Below are 22444 nucleotides of genomic sequence, written 5' to 3' on the forward strand. Positions count from 1 at the left end.
CATTGAAAGCCTAGCCTGTCCCAATTTATCCCCCATTCCCTACTTCCAAGTAAATTGTGGAGGAACAGATGGTAAGAAAGCTAAAAGTTCACTGTTAATATGTCTTCTTCTTTGTTTGCTGTTTTTCAGAATAACTGAAGCCCAAAGAACACAGTCCCCTTGCTATTATAGGTAAAGATAAAGGACCCCTGGATGGTTAAGTCCAGTCAAAGGTGACTATGGGGTGTGGTGCTCAGGCCGAGGGAGCCAGCGTTTGTCCACAGACAGCTTTCCAAGCCATGTGGCTAGCATGACTAAAACTGCTACTGGTGCACAGAAAACTGTGACGAGTGCCAGAGCACACGAAAATGCCATTTACCTTCCTGCCACAGCGGTACCTATTTATCTACTTGTGCTGGTATGCTCTCGAACTGCTAGGTTTGCAGAAGCTGAGACCGAGCTCACCACCATTGAGCAGATTCGAACTACTGACCTTCCGTTCAGCAAACCCAAGAGGCTTGGTGGTTTAGACCACAGAGCCACCTGTGTCCTCTTGCTGTACAACAAGGTAAGACATTATCAAGAGCTATATGGTCAACAAGAAAACTTCTGTATGCTGGCTGGGGCTGATGGGTTCTGGATTCCGGCATCATCTGGAAAGCCACAAGTTGCCCACCATTGGGCCAAGACACGGTGCAAAGTCTACCCCAGATCTTCTGCTCTCCCAGCTGCTAAAGACCACTCTGCTTCCCTGCACTTGACCCTCTCTCCCATGCCCCACACTTTCACTTAAAATGCATCATCAGCAATTGAGGCACACAAGCTGGTGTGGCTATCAGTCTCTTCCCCTGTGCTCTAGAAGTCCCTGGTGCTTCTGGAGAACCTGTGGTGACTGCAGAGATAGATCTGCCCCAATCAGCTACTTAACCCCCCTCCCTATAGTAGTTCATGCAGCAGCAACAGCACCAGAAAAGGATTTATTTTAGCAACCCACCTCACCCTCCACTTGCTCATGAATTTATTGTTTATCCTTTAGGCTGGTTTGCCATGTTCTAATTATCCAATTCAAGCTATGTAGCAGGAGTTGATGTTAACTTTGAAGGATGATCCTGTAGTTTGCACATTTGAATATGTTCTCCCAGGGTGGCCAGAGCTCTGAGGCTCTCAACTTCCTTGGGGAGCCATGTGCTAATCTCAGGAACACACAAATGCTGCACCTGCCGCAACAAATCCATTATTTCAAATGCATAGCCATGAACTAACTTTGGACTTAACGAAAGCTTCCAGAAAAGCGTACAGGGTACTATGAAACGTAACCAGTGGCCCGGTCATATTAGGGACACATGAAACTGTCTAATAACCAAATCAGACCATTGGTCCATCCTATGCAATGTAATTATACAATATAATAAACCTTCACCGCCTCTATTGCAGCTGCAGAAAACAGCAGCAGGAGACTCTTTTAGGTGGTTCGTAATTTAACGGAACCACCTGCGCCATCAGGGCCTGATAAGGCCCCCCAGATCTCCTGCAATGGTTTTGCAAAGTTTTTTTTTTTTTGCATATAAAGTCCCTCAGATTTGGAAAGAGGTAGACTCCACCATGGGAGCAGGGCCAGGGAGGGAGAGTGCTAGAGTCCTGTCTAGTCAAGTTGTGTGGAATCAATTCCAATCTGTTACCTCTGAGGATGTGGACAGGCTGCTTGGATGAGTGAAACTAACCACCTGTCTCCTTAATTCTTGCCCATCCTGGCAAGAAGTGAGCCGGGAAGGGCTGGGCGATAGGCTCTGCAGGGGGTGAATGCTTCCCTGTGAGAAAGCCTTCCCAACCCCACTGAAAGGCGGTCATTAAACTGCTTCTTAAAAAAACAGATTTGGACCCGGCTGATATGGCCATCTCCCAGTCTCAAATCTTACATTCTTGGGCAAGGTGACTGAGCAGGTGGTTGCTGAACAACTCCAGGCACTCCTGGAGGATGCAGACCATTTGGATCCCTTCCCATCGGGATTCAGGCCTCATCATGGGACTGAAACTGCCTTGGTCGCACTGGTAGATGATCTCCATTGGGCTAGGGACAAAGGTGAGAGCTGCTTCCTAGTTCTGCTGGATCTCTCAGCAGCCTTTGACACCATCAACCATAACATCCTTCTGGACCGTCTTGAGGGGCTGGGAGCTGGGGGCACTGTCATACAGTGGTTCCGCACCTTTCTCCTGGGCCGTGTCCAGAAAGTGGTGTTGGGGGATGAGTGTTCAGACCCCTGGGCTCTCACTTGTGGGGTGCCTCAGGGTTTCGTCCTCTCCCCCATGCTTTTTAAAATCTACATGAAGCCACTGGGAGAGATCATCAGGGGGTTTGGGCTGGGTGTTCATCAGTATGCGGATGATACCCAGCTCTACCTCTCTTTTACATCAGAACCAGTGAAGGCGCTGAAGGTCCTGTGCGAGTGCCTGGAGGCAGTTGGAGGATGGAGGCAGCTAACATTGAGGTTGAATCCTGACAAGACAGAAGTACTGTTTTGTGGGAACAGGGGGTGGGTGGGTGTGGGGGACACCCTGGTCCTGAATGGGGCAACTGTGCCCCTGAAGGACCAGGTGCGCAGCCTGGGAGTCATTTTGGACTCACAGCTGTCCATGGAGATGCAGGCCAATTCTGTGTCCAGGGCAGCTGTCTACCAGCTCTATCTCTTCTTCTTCTTCACTCTTTGTTTGCAAATTTCCCCCCGAGGCTCCTCCCCAGCACCAGAAAGCTAAACTAGATGTAACTCTAGTCTGATCTAGCAAGGCTGTTCTCATATACATGGGACTGCAGTGGACTTCAGGGTTTCCCTTTATTTCAGAATCACGTACAAAACTGAGAACCATAAAACGAAGCAAGCCACATGCAGAATAAAAGGGCATCATTAAAAATGAATGTCAGACGAACACCGACATTCAGGAGAGGTCACGCACCAGGTTTGTCTTCTTTGCTATACAAAGAATAGTTGGAGAGATTCCCTTTTTCAAAAAAGAATAAAAATCACAGTGCAATCATATTGTAAATGTCGTACAAATCGCATCATCTTCTACTTACACATTTCTTCATTTCCCCCGTAAGGCACAGTAATTTAAAACACAAAATAAAATTACAGAGGTGAAAAAGTATTTCCGGCAGAGGGCAAGTACAGAAAGATTGTCCAATTTAGAGGAGAAAATGATGGGAAATAATGTGTCAAACGTCTTCAGCTATTGCATATTGTACTTATTGGAGATTGTAAACCTCAGACTTGTTCTTCTTTTTATTCTATCTTTCCTCGATGGCAAGATACACGGAATCATCCCATTTTACCCAAAACAACTCGGTTAAAGTAAGGCTAAAAGAGAAATGGGAATCTGTGGCCTTCCTGATGTTAAACTCCTATAATCTCTGACCATTGACAGTACTGGCTGGGGCTGATGGAAGTCTAACAATATCTGGAGGGCCACAGGTTGTCCCAATCCCAGGGCTAAAAGTTAAACTCAGTTCAAACCATGGTTTAATCTTCCAAATGTACCACTAAGTCATCATTCTGCATGCCTGCTTTCCTTTTCCCATGTGCTCAGCACTTCTTCTTCATGATATAGTGGCTTCCAAAGATGGAACACTTGTAATAGCAGTTCTCTCACATCCCCAGCGCCGACATCATGCCAAACCATGGGTTTGCAAGCCTGCTCCAACCACGGCTCCCAATCCTTGCTATCCACCCGAGCACACAAAACGGCTGCTGAGCTTTAGTGATAAATGCAAAATTGAGTCAGTGGTTCACAAAGGCCACCAAGCAAACTTCGTGACCGATCAGCTACTTGAATCCCACCTGGTCTTGGGTCTACTCTTGTCCAAGCTGGTTCCCTCCAGATATTTTGCACTACAACTCCCAGCCGGCATGGTCCATGACCAGGGATGATGGGAATTGTAGTCCAAAACATCTGTACCAGCTTGCTCCATCCACGATGACTCAGTGGTTCTCATTTAGCATCCTTTGAGGGATGCAAGCTCAATTTCAATTCCCCATGCCTGAATGTTTTTCATTAAAGCTCATTTTCTTAAGCTGCCAAAGCAAACTGCTGTGAAGCGCACCATGATTTGTTATTATTTTTTTTTAGGACGGACACCATTGCTTCCTGGGAAGGTATCGGCCGAAAAGTACCACGGCTACATTTTGGGGATAGGCGTGGCGGCCACGGCGATGCTCTCTATCGCACATTCGTCAGTGCCTCTACGGATCCTGAAATAACCCCCCTCGCCCCAGCTTTCTCCCCAGCTGTTCTTCACTATCCAGAACTTCTCGCCGGTGGCTGGGTCGCTGCCGTAGCCAACGAGCAAGACCGCGTGGTTGGTCAGCTCAAAAGGGTTGAAAGGATCCATCAGGCCCGTGTGGTGGTAGATCCCCCCTTCGTAATGCAGGAAGTCACTATACACTTCAAAGGCAACAGCCATAGGCCCGTGTGCAAGAAGTTCAAGTTCCATCAGCGCTGCATTGCACCCTCCGTAAAAGCCGCCAACATAGTGGTAGTTGGTGGCATAGTAGTGGTAGCACTTGCTCTTAAAAGTGCAGGGCGAATCTCTGGCTGTGTAAGGGAAACAGTCCTCCTCAACCACACCAAAATCCTGAGCGTATTTGCCAGCAATGAGGTAAGGAAATCCTCCATCGCAGCCTGAAAGAAACAAGGAAATAACCCAGATGGTTAATCACACAATTTTAAGTCCGGGGACCGGGGCTCTCCTTCACTGCCAACCAAGCTTTGAGAATATGTTTTCACTAGGGTTGGGCGATCGCTGGTTTTCAACATATATCATGAGCTAAACACCATGATACAGTCTTACCTTGGAAGTCAAGCAAAATCCGTTCCGGAAGTCCACTCGACTTCCAAAACCAAAGCATGGCTTCTGATTAGCTGCAGGAAGCTCCTGCAGCCAATCGGAAGCTGCGGAAGCTCTGATGGATGTTCAGCTTCCAAAAGAATGTTGGAAAACTGGAACACTCACTTCTGTTTTTCAATCGTTTGGGAGCCAGAACGTTGAACTCCCAAGGTGTTTGGGAGCCGAGGTACGACTATATGCCACAATGTCTGAAACAAGGATGGAACTATGCAGAGACATTGGTTGGCTTCACAATTTCCCCCACATTGTGATTTCTGCATAGAACACACACACATATCACAATTTGCAGTATTTTGTCAGGTCAAAAATTATGAAACCAATATTATGTTACAGACTTCAAACCGGTTTTAGACGATATATCGTCCAGCCCTAGTGTTTGCCCCAATTTCTATGCTCTGTTCTCATGGCTCATTCTGCTGCCCCCCGCCCCACTGCAAGCTCCTTGGAGCAGAGATCTTTCTGTCTTGCCCAAATACAGTGGTACCTCGGGTTAAGTACTTAATTCGTTCTGGAGGTCCATTCTTAACCTGAAACTGTTCTTAACCTGAAGCACCACTTTAGCTAATGGGGCCTCCTGCTGCTGCCGCGCCGCTGGAGCACGATTTCTGTTCTCATCCTGAGGCAAAGTTCTTAACCTGAGGTACTATTTCTGGGTTAGCAGAGTCTGTAACCTGAAGCGTACGTAACCTGAAGCGTGTGTAACCCGAGGTACCACTGTAACTCAAAGCTGCCATGCCATAGTTGGCCATATGCCCTTCATTTCTAGAAGCCAACAGTATGCAGATCTGTTATCCTGCAAATGCACACAAATGTCCTAAGGGATATAGGGAGACAGCGGTTTCCACCCCACTCTGGGTTCGTCACAATCAGTGCTATCTCCATTCTGCTGCAGTTCAGCTTCTGCCAAAACCTCACTACCCCCTATGGCTGAAACAGATGAAATTCATTTCTATGCCTATGCTGGCTTTTGGCAGCAGCTCTCTAGGGCAGTGTTTCCCAACCTTGTGCCTCCAGCTGTTTTTGGACTACAATTCCCATCATCCCTTGCCACTGGTCTTGCTAGTCAGGGATGATGGGAGTTGTAGTTCAAAAACAGCTGGAGGCACAAGGTTGGGAAACACTGTTCTAGGGTTTTAGGGCAGGCAACATTCCTAGTCCTATCTGGAGATGCCTGGGATGAAACTTGGGACCTTGTGCCTCCAGCTGTTTGTTAATAATAAATTATTATTATTACTTCTGCATGCAAAAGAGTTGCTCTACTGCTGAGCTACAACCCTTGCCCTGAGCCACAGAGGGGAGAAGTCCCATAGAGCCTCTGTTGCTGGCTTAGCTGGTGAGGAAGATGTTCTTCAGCGCAAATGGGGAAAGCCAATATTGGTAGGCCCTTGGGTCCAGGTTACAGTGAATGAATACAGTGCTGCCATGTCGTTTACCTTGAGAGTACTGGCTGCACGAAACAACCTGCTGGGGACTGAGCGTCGGAGTCTGCGAATTGTTGGTGAGGATACGAATCCTGGATTCAAGCATGCCCATAGAAGCGAAGGCATAGCAACTGCCGCAGGATGCTGAGGAGAACGAGAGAGCCAGTTAGAGCCAGTCTTTCATCCTAACATTCCCAGGACTCCACAATTATATCCCTCCGTTCAGCTGACAATGGATGGAACGCCATCATTTAATTTCTCACACATCTCAGAGGTGAAGGTGAGCCCATCATCTCTATCCATCCTAGCCTAAAAGGACCAATGGACCTCAGTCAGGGAGTGGGAAATTTCTGCAGCCAGAGGGCCTTGTTCCCTCCTGGGCAAGCTTCTGGGGGCCACATGCTGGTGGGGGCGGGGCCAGAGGCAAAAAGGGGGTGGAGTCAAAAAAGTCACATCTGTCACGGCTAAAATGGCCGCTGTTTCTTTAATGCAAATAAAGCTGGGTCAGCATGACTCAGCGGCCTGCACCAAGTTGTATATATAAGTGAGAAATGTTAGTTTGTGCTGAGGCTGGTGTTTGGGTTGGGTGGTTGGTTAGTGCTGGTGTGTATAGTTATTCAGTCGTGTTTTGCACAAAGACTTTTAAGAATAAAACTCTGCAAGGACTCTTTTATGCAGACAAAGGTCCGAGGACCAGGCTGAAGAGACAAAGGGAGGTCAGAACCCTTTCCTTCCTTTTTTTTCTTTTTACAAACACTGACAACATCTGCACAGCAGGCCAGTTTCTACACAAAAACAAAACTATCCTCCATCCAGGGAAGCAAAAAGGCAGAGCAATGAATGTAAACGTTAGCTTTTGGGGGGCAGGATAGCTTCTGCTCACATGCAACTGCCAGAGAGGCAAAAGGCATTTACAGAGTTTGTGGACATGTCCCAGCCTGGGAAAAATACGAAAGGAGGGTGTGAAGAAGGACTAGTGAGCAGCGTTGGCCTGGGTTCTCCTTTGCAGGACCATTTCTGCAGGGGCGGGGCAGCATCTGTCAGGGATGCTGTTGTGGCTGCACTGAGCAAAGGGTTGGGTGGAACCGCCAAAATCAAAGACTGGACTTTGACAAACTTAAAAAGACTGATGCATCCTTGGGTGGCAGGGGAGAGGCTAAGTTGGGGTTTTGTTTTTGTATTTCCCCCCTTTTGGTATTTATTTATAAAAGGATCAGCTTTCTACACTTCTTAGTGAGTGCTGATCTTATGCTACTTGAGGTACCTGTTAGGACCACTCATATGCTGATGAAGAACTAGTATCGAAAGTTTGTCATCCGGAAAAACTGTACCACGTTTCTGGATCATCCATCATCGCATAGGTACAGGATTGTGACTGCTGAAAGGCTTATTTGCCTCTTTCAATACTGATGGACTATATTGTCTAATTTTATTCGTGTATCAGTGATAGACTTTTATTTTCTGTGATTCCATTACATATTCTCTGTTAAGAATTGCTGTGCTTGGAACTTCTATTATCGCATGATTACAGGATTGGGACTATTGAAAGGCCTGTTTGGCCTCAGTGATATTGATTGACTACCTTCTTCAATTTTGTTCATACAATATTGATTTTGATTTTTTTTTTATTTGTATCTCCATCATATGTGCTCTGTTTAAGAACTGTGAAATAATACAGGTTATATATATTTTGTTAGAACATTATTATCCACGTGTTGCCTGTTTTTGCTTCAAGTTTATCTGTTTTTGCAACACAAGGAATCCTGTTGTGTCATCCTATATTGCAGATCCTGCACTGAGCAAAGGTTGGGTTGGAAGTTCTGATGATTCTATGCTTTATTTCCCTCCCATCCCATTTTGCTAGTTTTCCTGATCATAATTGCTAGTGGCTTTTGTTCCTTTTACACTTCAGTACCTGCTGCATTAGGGACGCGGGTGGCGCTGTGGGTTAAACCACAGAGCCTAGGACTTGCTGATCAGAAGGTTGGCGGTTCGAATCCCCGTGACGGGGTGAGCTCCCGTTGCTCGGTCCCTGCTCCTGCCAACCTAGCAGTTCGAAAGCATGTCAAAGTGCAAGTAGATAAATAGGTACCGCTCTGGTGGGAAGGTAAACAGCATTTCTGTGCGCTGCTCTGGTTCGCCAGAAGCGGCTTAGTCATGCTGGCCACATGACCCGGAAGCTGTACGCCGGCTCCCTTGGCCAATAAAGCGAGATGAGCGCCGCAACCCCAGAGTCGGTCACGACTGGACCTAATGGTCAGGGGTCCCTTTAGCTTTACCTGCTGCATTACAGAACTATGGCTTTCTGCCCAACATACAAGCATGTCACGCTAAATTTCATGCACACCAGTGGGTGTGGTGTGGCACAAAACTGAACGCCACTGGATAACGTTGTTACTCCCTCATCCTTCCCACATATGTGCACTTGTGTTCCAGCCAAGATTCCTACATGAAAATAGCAGGAAAGAATTGTATGTTGTTATACCCGCAAATTTCCTGGGTTCAAATAACATGGAAATGAGCGCTAAACACACACAATATTCCTTTAGTTTTAGAACGGCTTTTACACTGTAAAATATAATGCAGAAATTAGCCGGAAATGAACTGCTGTGTGAATGCAGGTCAAGTTGCAAGAGCCCATCTTGCAGAAATACACAAACCTTCAGTGGTGTATTTTTCCTCATTAGCAGCAAGATAAATTAGTTATTCAGGATGGTGGCACATTCATTTACCAGCTAGGCAATATTGACAGTTAGGAGTATAAACAACAACAACAATGGCAAGAGTTAGCAGCGGCAACCTCAAGTTAATTTTCTAAAAGCACCGGTTTTCGCTCTTCCCCACAAATTAAATCGCAACCTGGTTTAAATTGCATTAGAGGCCACTCGCTCTGCAGCCAAATAAAAAAATCACTAAAAGCCATTAAAGACTCGTTAAAAGGCAGAAAGGACTCTTTTCGAAACTGATGGTTCAGGAAGTCTATTCTCTTTCTAACCCGTTTCACGGTCAGCAGATCCTCCAGGCCTGAATATCCATTTAGGGGAAGCAGTTTCCAAAAGCAAGGTCTCTGTTGCAACACAGCAAACTGGTCCCAGGTATTGCCTGGCTCTGGCTGCAAGTTCTGCTCATAGAAGGGATTGCAAAAGAAGCATGCTCTGGCCTCTGTGAGGCTGCAACCCTCTGACTCCCAGGAAGAACTTTGAAGCAATGAGGGAAGACCACACAGGCCCCATCCATTGACCAGTGGAGATGCAGAGACACTGCTTCCCCCTCCTGGCTTGGAAAAAGGCTGAGCCATGACTACCTGTTGCCCTGGGTGTCCAGAAGAAGGCACCATCTTTCTCTCTCGATTTTGCCTCTACTCCCTTGAAGGTCTTGTCCTTTTAGTTTGTACGCCCGAGAGCAGGGCCTCTCTTTCTCTTTCCAAAATGAAGGGCCCTCGTATTTACGGGACCGCCTCTCCTGGTATGCCCCGCAGAGGACCTTAAGGTCCATGAATAATCATAGTTCAGAGGTCCCGGTCCCTAAGGAAGTCAGATTATCCTCCACCAGGGCCAGGGCCTTCTCAGTGATGGCTCCGACCTGGTGGAATGCTCTGTCCCATGAGACCAGGGCCCTGCAGGATTTAACTTCCTTCCACAGGGCCTGTAAGACAGAGCTATTCTGCCTGGCTTTCAATTTGAACTTTCAATTTTATTCCCCTTCCTTCCCTCTTCTGCCCCTTTTTCTGAAGATTACCCGCTCTGGGATCCCACATCTAATTCTCCCCTGGTCTCCTTGCTGGCCCAAATAGGACTAATTTACCGGTAGTCAGCTAGCCCTGGTGATCATCTAACATTTATTGGATGGATTTCCCCCCTAAATTGATTTTTTATTTTATTGTTATTCAAGTTTTATACCGTATTTTATGCTGTTTTTTGTAGCATCAATTAAGTGTTTTAAATTTGTTGTTAGCCGCCCTGAGCCCGGTTTTCTAAATAAAAATTTATATTATTATTATTATTATTATTATTATTATTATTATTATTATTGTCTGAGAAGCAGAATACTGAAAATCACAGGGAGAGGACGGAAAGTAGATCTGGCCAGATCCTTATCTCCGCTATTGCCTCACAGGTCAAATATGACAGGTGGGCAAGAAATTCCGACAGTAGAAAAGAATGGCAAAATAAGATGATTGAATACGTAGACCTGGCAAAACTGTCAGGGAAAATCCAATTACAGATAGGTAGCCGTGTTGGTCTGCCATAGTCAAAACAAAACAAATTCCTTCCAGTAGCACCTTAAAGACCAACTAAGTCAGTTCTTGGTATGAGCTTTCGTGTGCATGCACACTTCTTCAGAAGGGAAAATCCAAGACCAGCGAGACCAACAGTTTGAAAAAAGACTGGAGTAAATTTATTACGTATTTGAAAGGACATTGTAAACATTTAACAACACTAACAGGGCTGACAAAGGTTTGCTGGTTAAAAGTAAAAGCTTATTTACAATTATAAGGAATATGAAAGTAAAAAGAAAGGTAGAAAGGGGGAATGAGAAATGCAGATGAAGTTATGACTGGAAGTTAGAAAGCCAGTTTGGAGGGATGGAGGGAACTCGACGACTTGGTTGACCACAAACTTGACATGAGCCAACAGTGTGACGCGGCAGCTAAAAAAGCCAATGCAATTCTGGGCTGCATCAATAGGAGTATTGCATCTAGATCAAGGGAAGTAATAGTGCCACTGTATTCTGCTCTGGTCAGACCTCACCTGGAGTACTGTGTCCAGTTCTGGGCACCACAGTTCAAGAAGGACACTGACAAACTGGAACGTGTCCAGAGGAGGGCAACCAAAATGGTCAAAGGCCTGGAAATGATGCCTTATGAGGAACGGCTAAGGGAGCTGGGCATGTTTAGCCTGGAGAAGAGGAGGTTAAGGGGTGATATGATAGCCATGTTCAAATATATAAAAGGATGTCACATAGAGGAGGGAGAAAGGTTGTTTTCTGCTGCTCCAGAGAAGCGGACACGGAGCAATGGTTCCAAACTACAAGAAAAAAGATTCCACCTAAACATTAGGAAGAACTTCCTGACAGTAAGAGCTGTTCGACAGTGGAATTTGCTGCCAAGGAGTGTGGTGGAGTCTCCTTCTTTGGAGGTCTTTAAGCAGAGGCTTGACAACCATATGTCAGGAGTGCTCTGATGGTGTTTCCTGCTTGGCAAGGGGTTGGACTCGATGGCCCTTGTGGTCTCTTCCAACTCTATGATTCTATGATTCTATGACTCAAGAGAGTCAAAATACAGGTGATGATAAATGTAAAAACTGTATGGTGTTTTTTTGAAAATGAAAATGCTAATAAATATTACTATGAAAAACAACAACAAATTTGACAGGTGGGATTGCCGTTCTGTCAATCACCTGACATCACAAAGATGACAAGTGATGCAACCCCAAGACCCATCTTCTGATGCACCGACAGCCAGCTGATCGTTGGGACACCAATGCGCTTCCACGTCTCACTGATCGGCAGGTATTCGGTGCTCCAGAAAGTCCTCTTGACCCAGCCAACCCCCTGAACTCTGCCCACAGCCTTCCCTGGGTAGACTCGAACCACCAACCTACTGGTTGACAGCCAGGCACACTGACCCACTGCACATGGTTTAGCCAAAATGCACTGGGAGGGACAAGGTGGGAGGCCTGGACCAGAGTTGCCACACCCTTGCTGTAAATATGTGAGAAAGAAAGCAAAAAGGAGCCAGTGGGAATTCAGAGCTCAAGGTTCCCAGAAAGAAGCTGAAAGCTAATTCTCCCAACACATAGTCTTGGGTTTCTTGTAGCAAAGAGGCACGTAACACCACTTCTCACTGCCCAGGAAAGTGATGTCATTCCCATCCACACCCAGAAACCACAGAATGCTTTTCCTCATCATTTTCATTTCTGTCATGTTCTTGGGCCTGCTTCGAGCACATCAGCTGAAGCGGTTAGGCCCAAGCCAGCCGCATTTAGCCACCTTCAAGACTGACACTGATGGAAGAAGGGAGGGATTTATGACGTACCTACCCGGTGGTGCAATTATCACCACTAAAAAAAAACCTCCACACACCTAGAACTATGACTTTGATCAACAATAAGACCTGAAAGTGGCGTAAGACAATTCAAGGGATCACTGGCTAAAAGCGGAATGATAATTTGCTGTCAGAAACAATTAGGAAAGTAATCTGTTAATGAGGTTCAGTTCCACTGTTAACAAGCATCCAATATTAAGTTGAGTGAAACCCAGAGGCTGGCGGCGTGTCAGACTGGGCCAATTCATAACCCAGGACTGAAACTGGGGTAGGGGGGTGGGGGTGGGACCCACAAGAGCAAAATCCAGGCTTCCGGCCTCAACCAGGAGGCTGTCAAAAACCGAAATGGGAGCAGAAAATGCTTATGTTCCCCACATCTTATCTATGGTCATGGCAAAGGCTGAGGCAAGGTTTCTGGGCGATGCAGCAGTCAAGTGGCTGATACACTTTATGATGTGAATGAGCAACTCTTTAGTTGTTTTCACGATGGATGACGGCACCCCACAGTGCAATGTCCCTGATTTGCACCCATCTCTCTCAAAAGAACCGGTGGTAGGGTGTGTACATCCAAGTTGTGTATTTGACTTTTCTAGAACGCCTTGTTGATTATTTCAGTAACAAAAGGTATGAAAGGAACATATCCTACCCTGGTTTCGCACTGGGCTGACGTAGTTAACACCATTCACGTTCCTCCAGTCCCAAGATTCAGGCAGGTTGGAAATTTGTTTCATTAGTTCAGCAGTCAGAGGGGCAGGTTTTGGCCTATAAAGAAATAAAACCCAAATACTTCAAATTGGAATCCCTATTATTTGACAAGAGGAAGAATTGGAACACCATCCAAGAGCTGCAGTGTCCACACAGGGACATTGTCCAGTTACAGGGAACCAGGCAGAGGGCCTTCTTGGTAGTGGCACCCACCCTGTGGAACGCCCTCCCATCAGATGTCAAAGAGAACAACAACTACCGGACTTTTAGAAGACATCTGAAGGCAGCCCTGTTTAGGGAAGCTTTAAATGTTTGATGTATTACGGTATTTTGATACTTTGTTGGAAGCCGCCCAGAGTGGCTGGGGAAGCCCAGCCAGATGGGCGGGGTATAAATAATAAATTATTATTATTAAATTGTTATACAGTCTTCCTACAAGCAGCAGAGTGTTCATCTATGGAAAAGGTACAACACTTCACATGTGGTGGAAGTGTGAGCATGTAAAGCCTTTCTGGCAGTGGGTATTTACAGAAATAAGCTATACTATGGGTTAACACGTAGAATATACCCCAAGTTTGGGATTGTTAACCATTTTAAAAGAAGGGCAACCTGAATAACTAATTACTTTCTTTTAATAATAATAATAATAATAATAATAATAATAATAATAATAATAATTTTTTATTTATACCCCGCCCTCCCCAGCCAAGGTCGGGCTCAGAGCGGCTTACAAACAATAATAAAAACAAGAAGAATGATTACAACTTAAAAACAAAAATAAAAGACAATATTAAAATAATGGAACATTAAAATATTAAAATGTAGCCTCGTCACAGGAGGAGAAGGAAAAGAAAAGAAAAGAAAAAGAGAGAGAGAGAGAGAGAGAGAGAGAGGGGGGGGGAGGGAGGGAATCAAATTGGCTCCAAGCCAAAGGCCAGGCGGAACAACTCTGTCTTACAGGCCCTGCGGAAAGAAATCAGATCCTGCAGGGCCCTGGTCTCATGAGGCAGAGCGTTCCACCAGGCCGGAGCCAGAGTTGAAAAAGCCCTGGCTCTGGTTGAAGCCAATCTAACTTCCTTAGGGCCTGGGACCACTAGGGGGTTGTTATTTATGGACCTTGAGGCTCTCCGTGGGGCATATCAGGAGAGGCTGTCCTGTAGGTACGAGGGTCCTAGGCCGTGAAGGGCTTTAAAGGTTAAAAGCAGCACCTTAAATCTGACCCTGTACTCCACCGGGAGCCAGTGCAGCTTGAAAAGCACTGGGTGAATATGCTCCCATGGCAGAGACCCCGTGACGAGCCTCACTGCAGCATTCTGTACCCGCTGGAGTTTCTGGGACAGCTTCAAGGGCAGCCCCGCATAGAGTGAATTACAGTAGTCAAGCCTGGAGATGACCGTCGCATGGATCACTGTGGCCAAGTCAGGGCGGGAAAGGTAAGGGACCAACTGCTTGATGCGGCGAAGGTGGAAAAATGCCGCCTTGGCTGTTGCTGTAACCTGCACCTCCATGGAAAGGGAGGCGTCAAGGATTACACCCAAACTCTTAACGGAAGGCAATGGCACTAATTGGGCCCCCGCAAGAGAAGGGAGTTGGTCCCTCATCCCCATGCCATCCCGACCTAGCCATAGGACCTCTGTCTTCGAAGGATTTAGTTTCAATCGGCTCCCACGAAACCATCCAGCCACAGCTTCCAAGCATCTGGTAAGTGTGTTCAGGGTCGAGTCAGTGTGGCCATCCATCAGCAGATAGAGTTGAGTTTTTAGTAGCAGTGCTCCTATGAGCGGCACAGAATTGGAAACGATGTGTGCATTTCTTGTTGGAAACGGAATGTATGTCCGATTGATGCATCAGAAAGATTAACAAAAGAGATCACATGCACTGAATACTACAAATTACAAAGATGATTTTGTTTAAATATGCATCGTTCTGTAAAATACTTTACTGATAACTGTGAAGAATGGCAAGCGCCAAAATCAAAGACTGGACTTTGGCAAACTTAAAAAGACTGCTCCGTCCTTGGGTGGCAGTGGGGAGGCTAAGCTGGGATTCTGTTCTTTGTATTTACCCCTTTTGAATTTATACGTAAAAGGAAAAGGCAGGGAATTGAATTGCTGAAACAGTTAATTGAAGTGGAATACAAAAAGGGAGGCGTGAGGAAGTCAATGAAACAAGTGAATGAAAGCTAAGATTGAAAATATTGGAAGTGTTTTTAATTATTTTTGTTTTGTTTTGCTAATTCAATGTTTTACGTAGTGTTTTTGTTTTTGTCTTTGTATTGTATTATATTGATTTGTTTTAATTTTCTTTCTTTCTTTTTGTAATCTTTAAATTCTTAATAAATATTATTTTTTTAAAAAAAGAAAGGAAAAAAAAGAAAAAAAAAGAAAAGGCAGGGAATCTCAGGTCCAGGAATGAGGCCCTCCAGACCTTTTTGAAAGCCACCCATGCTAGCAGCCATCCCTGCCCCATGTGGGAGAGAATCCCATAGTTTAAACTATGTGCTATGTGAAGAACTATTCTCATTCAAAGGTAACACAGCTTTCCCATGGAAGGACTACTGCCGTTACACCGTTTGTGAAAGCAGGAGGAGGTGGAGACACAAGCTGTAAAACTCTCTCCTTCTAGCTCTCCATACATGTGCGCACAGAGACATGCACACCCTTTTAAGCAACACAAGCCAGCCACAGGTTTATGGTCCTTTGGTGACAACCAGGCCAGAATGTCACAATCCCTTTACCTTGGAATTCTGGGATTTAACCCGCCCGCTCTCCGAGCCAAATCTTCTAGGGTGAGGCCTTCATATTCCTTGTAGGCTACTGCTTTCCACGATTTCTGAATGGCGTTGATTGCTCCTACGAAGTCGTAGTTGTTCACATAGAACTTCTGCAGAGATCTGCAGTCGAGACACAAACGACGCGTTAGGCGAGGGAGCCTTGCGAAGGCTAGAATCTCCTTAAGTCCCAGAGGTTTATTAAGAAAACAGTCCAACGCAACCCCTCATGAAACTCTTCCACAAGACAATGCCATCAACAATCATAGTGCTTCACAGACGGGCATTCAAAGTTGAAATCTCTGCCTCACGGTCAGCGCTGGATTTAGGTTTGATGAGGCCCTAAGCTACTGAAGCTAATGGGGCCCTTTATATGTCCAGATGTCCTTTGTCAACAACAAATTGTTGCTTTTTTGTGTTGAATATATGCTATATGGTAATTTATGGACCTGAAGCCATTTGCGCATGTTGCCATGCACCAGTCCATGCAGAATGTAGGCACCCTATATATAGAAATGAGCAAACCAGTGATATTTTAGGGAGCAGGCTAGCAGGCGGGGCCCATTACTTACATCAGAGGAGCCTACACAACACAAAACACTGTTGCTGTATGTAGGTTTTATTTTATTTGTTTTTTATCTTATATTTTGGAAATCCAGGTTTTTCCCCCTTTTGGGGGGGGGGGCAAGAGAGTGGGCCCTAAGCTATAGCTTGCTTAAAGGTAAAGGGACCCCTGACCATTAGGTCCAGTTGCGGATGACTCTGGGTTTGCAGCGCTCATCTCGCTTTATTGGCTGAGGGAGCTGGCGTATAGCTTCTGGGTCATGTGGCCAGCATGACTAAGCGGCTCCTGGCAAAGCAGAGCAGCGCACGGAAACGCCGTTTACCTTTCCACTGGTGCGGTATCTATTTATCTACTTGCACTTTGATGTGCTTTTGAACTGCTAGGTTGGCAGGAGCAGGGACGAAGCAACGGGAGCTCACCACGTCGCGGGGATTCAAACCGCTGACCTTCTGATCAGCAAGCCCTAGGCTCTGTGGTTTAGACCACAGCACCACCCGTGTCTCTTGTTTAGCTTATATATTAATCTGGCACTGCTCGCAGTCTATGTTTTAATAGCAACAAGGAACAAGAATTAACTGGTTTACACTCATTTTATTTAAAGACTTATAAAAAAACCCTTAATCGAACAACTCTCGAAGCCAAGTGTTTCCAAACAGTGCTCAATGAGCATCATTCAGGTGATCCCTGACGGGTCTGTGGCTTCGTGGTTGAAGATGGAGGACGGCACAGCTATTACATGAACAATTCATATTGATTTTTAATTGTACTTTTATTTGTTATATTGCATTTTATTTTATTGTAATGCAATAAAATGCAACATATAGGAAGTAAACAGAGCAGTCAAGGTATAATTAAAAGTCATCCAACAGAGTACATTAAAATGGGCAGAAAAATCATTAAGTGGTCCTACAAGAACTCCAGCAATTTCCAAGAGGTCTCTGGAAGAAAAGGTTTGGGAACTGCTGTTCTAAGTGGCAGAAAAATAAAATGTACAAATGCAGGAACACCTTAACTGGACTTTGCAGTAACATTCTGTACCTAGGAGAGCCACAATGTTTCAGATACGGAGTATGAATGTTGCTGTTGTTCTGGCATCTGTCAGACAATGGAGTGCACCTCGTGGGGTGAAGCCAAACTGCTGTGCTGGCAGCACTGAAATGATCTCTCTGAAACACAAGCCTGGGCAGTGTGGATGGAGGTCTTGGGCTGCCCAGATGACAAGACCCTGCCCTCTCAGCCTCAATGATGTGGTCCAAAGGAAAACAGAGCAAGACGTTTGGCACCAGCTTGGCTGCAGAAGTTGCCAGAAGGAGGCATACATGGCTCCATCCAGCTGTCTTAGGGACTCCACTCTGGATTTCTGTAGGGTTTATACTCTAGGCCAGTGTTTCCCAACCTTGGGTCCCCAGCTGCTTTGGGACTACAACTCCCATCATCCCTAGCTAGCAAGACCAGTGGTCAGGGATGATGGGAATTGTAGTCCAAAAACAGCTGGAGGCCCAAGGTTGGGAAACACTGCTCTAGGCTTCCTCAACCTCGGCCCTCCAGATGTTTTTGGCCTACAAGTCCCATGATCCCTAGCTAGCAGGACCAGTGGTCAGGGATGATGGGAATTGTAGTCTCAAAACATCTGGAGGGCCGAGGTTGAGCAAGCCTGGCCTTAGCCTTTTCTTCTCCCGAAGGTGTCCCTGCAAGGCTACCTTCCCAAGCCGATGAGCCCTACCTGCCCCTTTAAGTCTGAATACTGACTGGGTTTTAAGCATGAATACCAGAAATCTAGCTCCCTATTATCAGAGGGTCAAAACAGGCACCACCCATGAACCATAGGATGCCTCAAAAGATCTATGGATTCTGATGACTATAGTTGCACTGACTATAGTTGCCTAAGCCATTGTTCACAGGCTGATTTGTACAGCTTAAGTGTTGTGTACACTGACTGTACACTCACTGAACATATCACATGTACAGCTCAGTTACTTGCATACACAGATTCTACGGTTGTTGGATGTAACCTACAAACTCTCTCATTATGGACCTATGAAGCTGCATCACACTGAGCCAAAACATTGGTCCTATCTCTCCCATGTCAGTGCAAAAAGAAACACTACCAGCCTCTGAAATGGGACGCGGGTGGCGCTGTGGGTAAAACCTCAGTGCCTAGGACTTGCCGATCGTATGGTCGGCGGTTCGAATCCCCGCGGCGGGGTGAGCTCCCGTCCTTCGGTCCCAGCTCCTGCCCACCTAGCAGTTCGAAAGCACCCCTAAGTGCAAGTAGATAAATAGATACCGCTTTATAGCGGGAAGGTAAACGGCGTTTCCGTGTGCTGCGCTGGTGCTGGCTCGCCAGAGCAGCTTCGTCACGCTGGCCACGTGACCTGGAAGTGTCTCCAGACAGCGCTGGCCACCGGCCTCTTAAGTGAGATGGGTGCACAACCCTAGAGTCGGACACGACTGGCCCATACGGGCAGGGGTAACTTTACCTTTACCAGTCTCTGAAGGAGATGAGCCTGCAGTCTTCTGAATCAATTGGCCTTCAGTACTTATTTGTTTTCAAGGCCAGTAGAAAGACAGTCCTTGTCTTGACATAACACAAAAGGAAAATGTATGGGGAGGGAGGAGGTAACCACCAAAAGGCTCAGGCACCATTTTGCAAAGTCAAGAGTTGTTAGAATGATCAGCTGGGATAGAAACAGTTCAGGGGGCCTTGCTTCACTTCTCTCTGTCTGGCTTTATGACGGAGCCTGTATCAGAGCATGTTGTTGTTTAGTCGTGTCTGACTCTTCGTGACTTCATGGACCAGAGCACGCCAGGCACTCCTGTCTTTGTATCAGAGCATACGATTAACCAAACAAAATGGCATTTGTTTCCACTCACCTTCCAGCGGATTTCAAAGGCAGCTGATTTACACGAACACCGGAGGCTGAAGGGGAGATCTTTTGTGCGGTGAAGCATGCCCAGTTCCGGCCCAACACATCATGGACCCACCCAGGTAAGGTCTCGTGGCAGTAACTGGTTACGTTTAAGCCATCCTTTTTATACTGAGAAGGGAAGTGAAAGGGATGCTGGTCAGATTCTGCACAGAACACATGTAGCTGACAACAGGCAAAAGATCCTAGGTTCGATTTCCAGGCATGGCTGGTAAAGATCCCCATTTGAGACCCTGGAGAGATGTGTTGACCAGGAATAGCTAACATGGTGCTGTTCAGATGTTGATGAACTACAACTCTCATGGGATATGCTGACTTGCGTCGGTGGGATTTACAGCCCGGCAACATCCTGAAGGCCTCATATTGGCTGTCTCTGGCATAAACAGTAAAGGTAAAGGGACCCCTGACCATTAGATCCCGTCGCGGACGACTCTGGGGTTGCGGCGCTCATCTCGCTTTACTGGCCGAGGGAGTCGGCCTACAGCTTCCAGGTCATGTGGCCAGCATGACTAAGCCGCTTCTGGCAAACCAGAGTAGCGCACGGAAACACCGTTTACCTTCCCGCCAGAGTGGTACCTATTTATCTACTTGCACTTTGACGTGCTTTTGAACTGCTAGGTTGGCAGGAGCAGGGACTGAGCAACGGGAGCTCACCCCATCATGGGGATTTGAACCGCCGACCTTCTGATTGGCAAGCCCTAGGCTCTGTGGCTTAACCCACAGCACCACCCGCGTCCCTGTGAGCCAAATGGGGCAACGGTGTGACTCTGGATTAAGACACACCCATTTATCCCGTGCTACAAAAGTTAAGCAGTAGAATACATTATTGGCTGAATTTATCTCAGGCCCCGTTCTTATGACCGGAGAACCTTTGGCCAGTGTTCAAAACACAGATATATAGGCTCCTCGCCAAATGGCACCGTAAACCTAGGTTGCGGTTGCCGCAATGTAATGGCCAGGTACCTCATTTTTCTTTCCTGCAATGGGGATGATGATGGCAATTCCCGTAATTCCATTTCTACACCACTTTATACTTTAAAGAAAAACTCTCGAAGTGGTATACAACAAATAAAACATCGAGTAAAACAAATTCAAACTTCAAGGAAAATATTTCAGATCCTTTAAGTGGCGTTTTGCTTTCCCCGGTCACCAACCGGGCATCCATATGGTCACAATTTGATCTGGGCCAGTTACAAAGCACACCTGACTAATTTCTAACACTGCCTTTGGCCCTTTGATGAGCTACCGGGGAAAAGCACCCACACAGCCTGGAAATGCCTTGCCTTCTGCGGAGCTACTTTGGCCAGTCACTGCCTCTCAGGCTAACCGACCTCACAGGGTTGTTCTGAGGATAATAATAATAATAATAATAATAATAATAATAATAATAATAATTTATTTATATCCCACCCTTCCCGGTTCAGAAAACTGGGCTCAGGGCGGCTAGCAACAAATTTAAAACACTTAATTGATGCAACAAAAAACAGCATAAAATACAGTATAAAATGTGAATAACAATAAATTCAGAATTCAAAAATCAAGTTAGGGGGGAAATCCATTCAATAAACATTAGATGATCACCAGGGCTAGCTGACTAAATTAGTCCTATAGCGAGGAGACCAGGGGAGAATTAGCTGTGGGATCCCAGAGCGGGTAATCTTCAGAAAAAGGGGCAGAATAGGGAAGGAAGGGGAATAACAGATCAGGCTACATTCAAATTGAAAGCCAGGTGGAATAGCTCTGTCTTACAGGCCCTGCAGAAGGAAGTTAAATCCTGCAAGGCCCTGGTCTCATGGGACAGAGCATTCCATCAGGTCGGAGCCATCACTGAGAAGGCCCTGGCCCTGGAGGAGGATAATATGACTTCCTTAGGGCCCGGGGCCTCTAAACTATGATTATTCATGGACCTTAAGGTCCTCTGCAGGGCATACCAGGAGAGGCGGTCCCGTAAATACGAGGACCCTAAGCAACATAAAATGGAGAGGTGGAATAATCATGTACCCTTGCATTGAAGCTCCTTGGAGGAAAGGTGGGGTGAAAAGTCTTTAAAGAAACATCTCCTCCCTGTAGTCCAACTTCCTCTTTCTTTTTTTTTAAAAAAAGATATTTATTTTGATTTTATATAATGAAACAGATGTTGCAATCAGACCAAACAACAAAGAAATACAATAAAAAACATAATAAAAAACACAGTATAAAAACATGTAACAAAAAAAATAAAAAAGAACAGAGAATAAAGAAAAATTAGTTTTTAGATTCTTATCTTTATAACCCTCTTTCCTGACTTCCTCACGTCTCCCTTTCCTGCATTCCCCTTTACACAATCAAATTTAGCAGCTCCTTACCCTCTTTCAAATCTTAATCAATATTGTACATTCCAACCTACTATGTCTTCTAATTTCCCCTTTCTTTTTAAATACATTCTTGCATGTTCTTTATAACTTAATCCCTTATATCATTTTATTTAATTTCGACATGATATTACTCGGCCTTTACACCCTTTTCTTTTGAAACATTCTTGCATTTTTCTTTTTACCATGTCCCTGTTGCCATGTTATCTTTATATCCAACATCATTTTAACATTCAAACATTTTACAATGTTTTTGTAAGTATTCTTTGAACTTCTTCCATTCCTCTTCCACCGACTCTTCTCCCAGGTCTCGGATTCTGCCAGTCATTTCTGCCAATTCCATATAGTCCATCACTTGCATCCTCCATTCTTCCAGAGTGGGCAAATCTTGTGTCTTCCAGTACTTTGCGATGAGTATTCTTGCTGCGGTTGTTGCATACATAAAGAATGTTCTATCTTTCTTTGGCACCAATTGGCCGACGATGCCCAAAAGGAAGGCCTCTGGTTTCTTGGGAAAGGTAAACTTAAATACCTTTTTTAGTTCATTATAGATCATTTCCCAGAAAGCCTTAACCCTTGGGCATGTCCACCAAAGGTGAAAGAATGTTCCCTCAGTTTCTTTACATTTCCAACATTTGTTATCAGGCAGGTGATAAATTTTTGCAAGCTTGACTGGGGTCATGTACCACCTATAGATCATTTTCATAATATTTTCTCTTAAGGCATTACATGCCGTAAACTTCATATCAGTGGTCCACAACTTTTCCCAGTCAGCAAACATAA

At 45.6% G+C, this 22444-nt stretch overlaps 1 protein-coding gene across 1 annotated transcript in view; it reads right to left on the minus strand.

Annotated features, from left to right (window-relative positions):
• Nucleotides 1-2796: 2796 nt before the first annotated feature.
• CTSC (cathepsin C) overlaps nucleotides 2797-22444 on the minus strand; it is a 34003-nt gene continuing 14355 nt past the window's right edge. The window contains exons 3-7 of the mRNA XM_081860528.1: nucleotides 19258-19421; nucleotides 15786-15941; nucleotides 12990-13105; nucleotides 6310-6441; nucleotides 2797-4650 (exon numbers count right to left, since the gene is read on the minus strand). Coding sequence (XP_081716654.1) covers nucleotides 4148-4650; nucleotides 6310-6441; nucleotides 12990-13105; nucleotides 15786-15941; nucleotides 19258-19421 — 1071 coding nt within the window. The 3' untranslated portion in view covers nucleotides 2797-4147. The remainder of the gene's footprint in view (nucleotides 4651-6309; nucleotides 6442-12989; nucleotides 13106-15785; nucleotides 15942-19257; nucleotides 19422-22444) is intronic.

The sequence above is a fragment of the Podarcis erhardii genome (genome assembly GCF_964252035.2).
Source record: "Podarcis erhardii genome assembly, chromosome: 4".
NCBI lineage: Eukaryota > Metazoa > Chordata > Lepidosauria > Squamata > Lacertidae > Podarcis > Podarcis erhardii.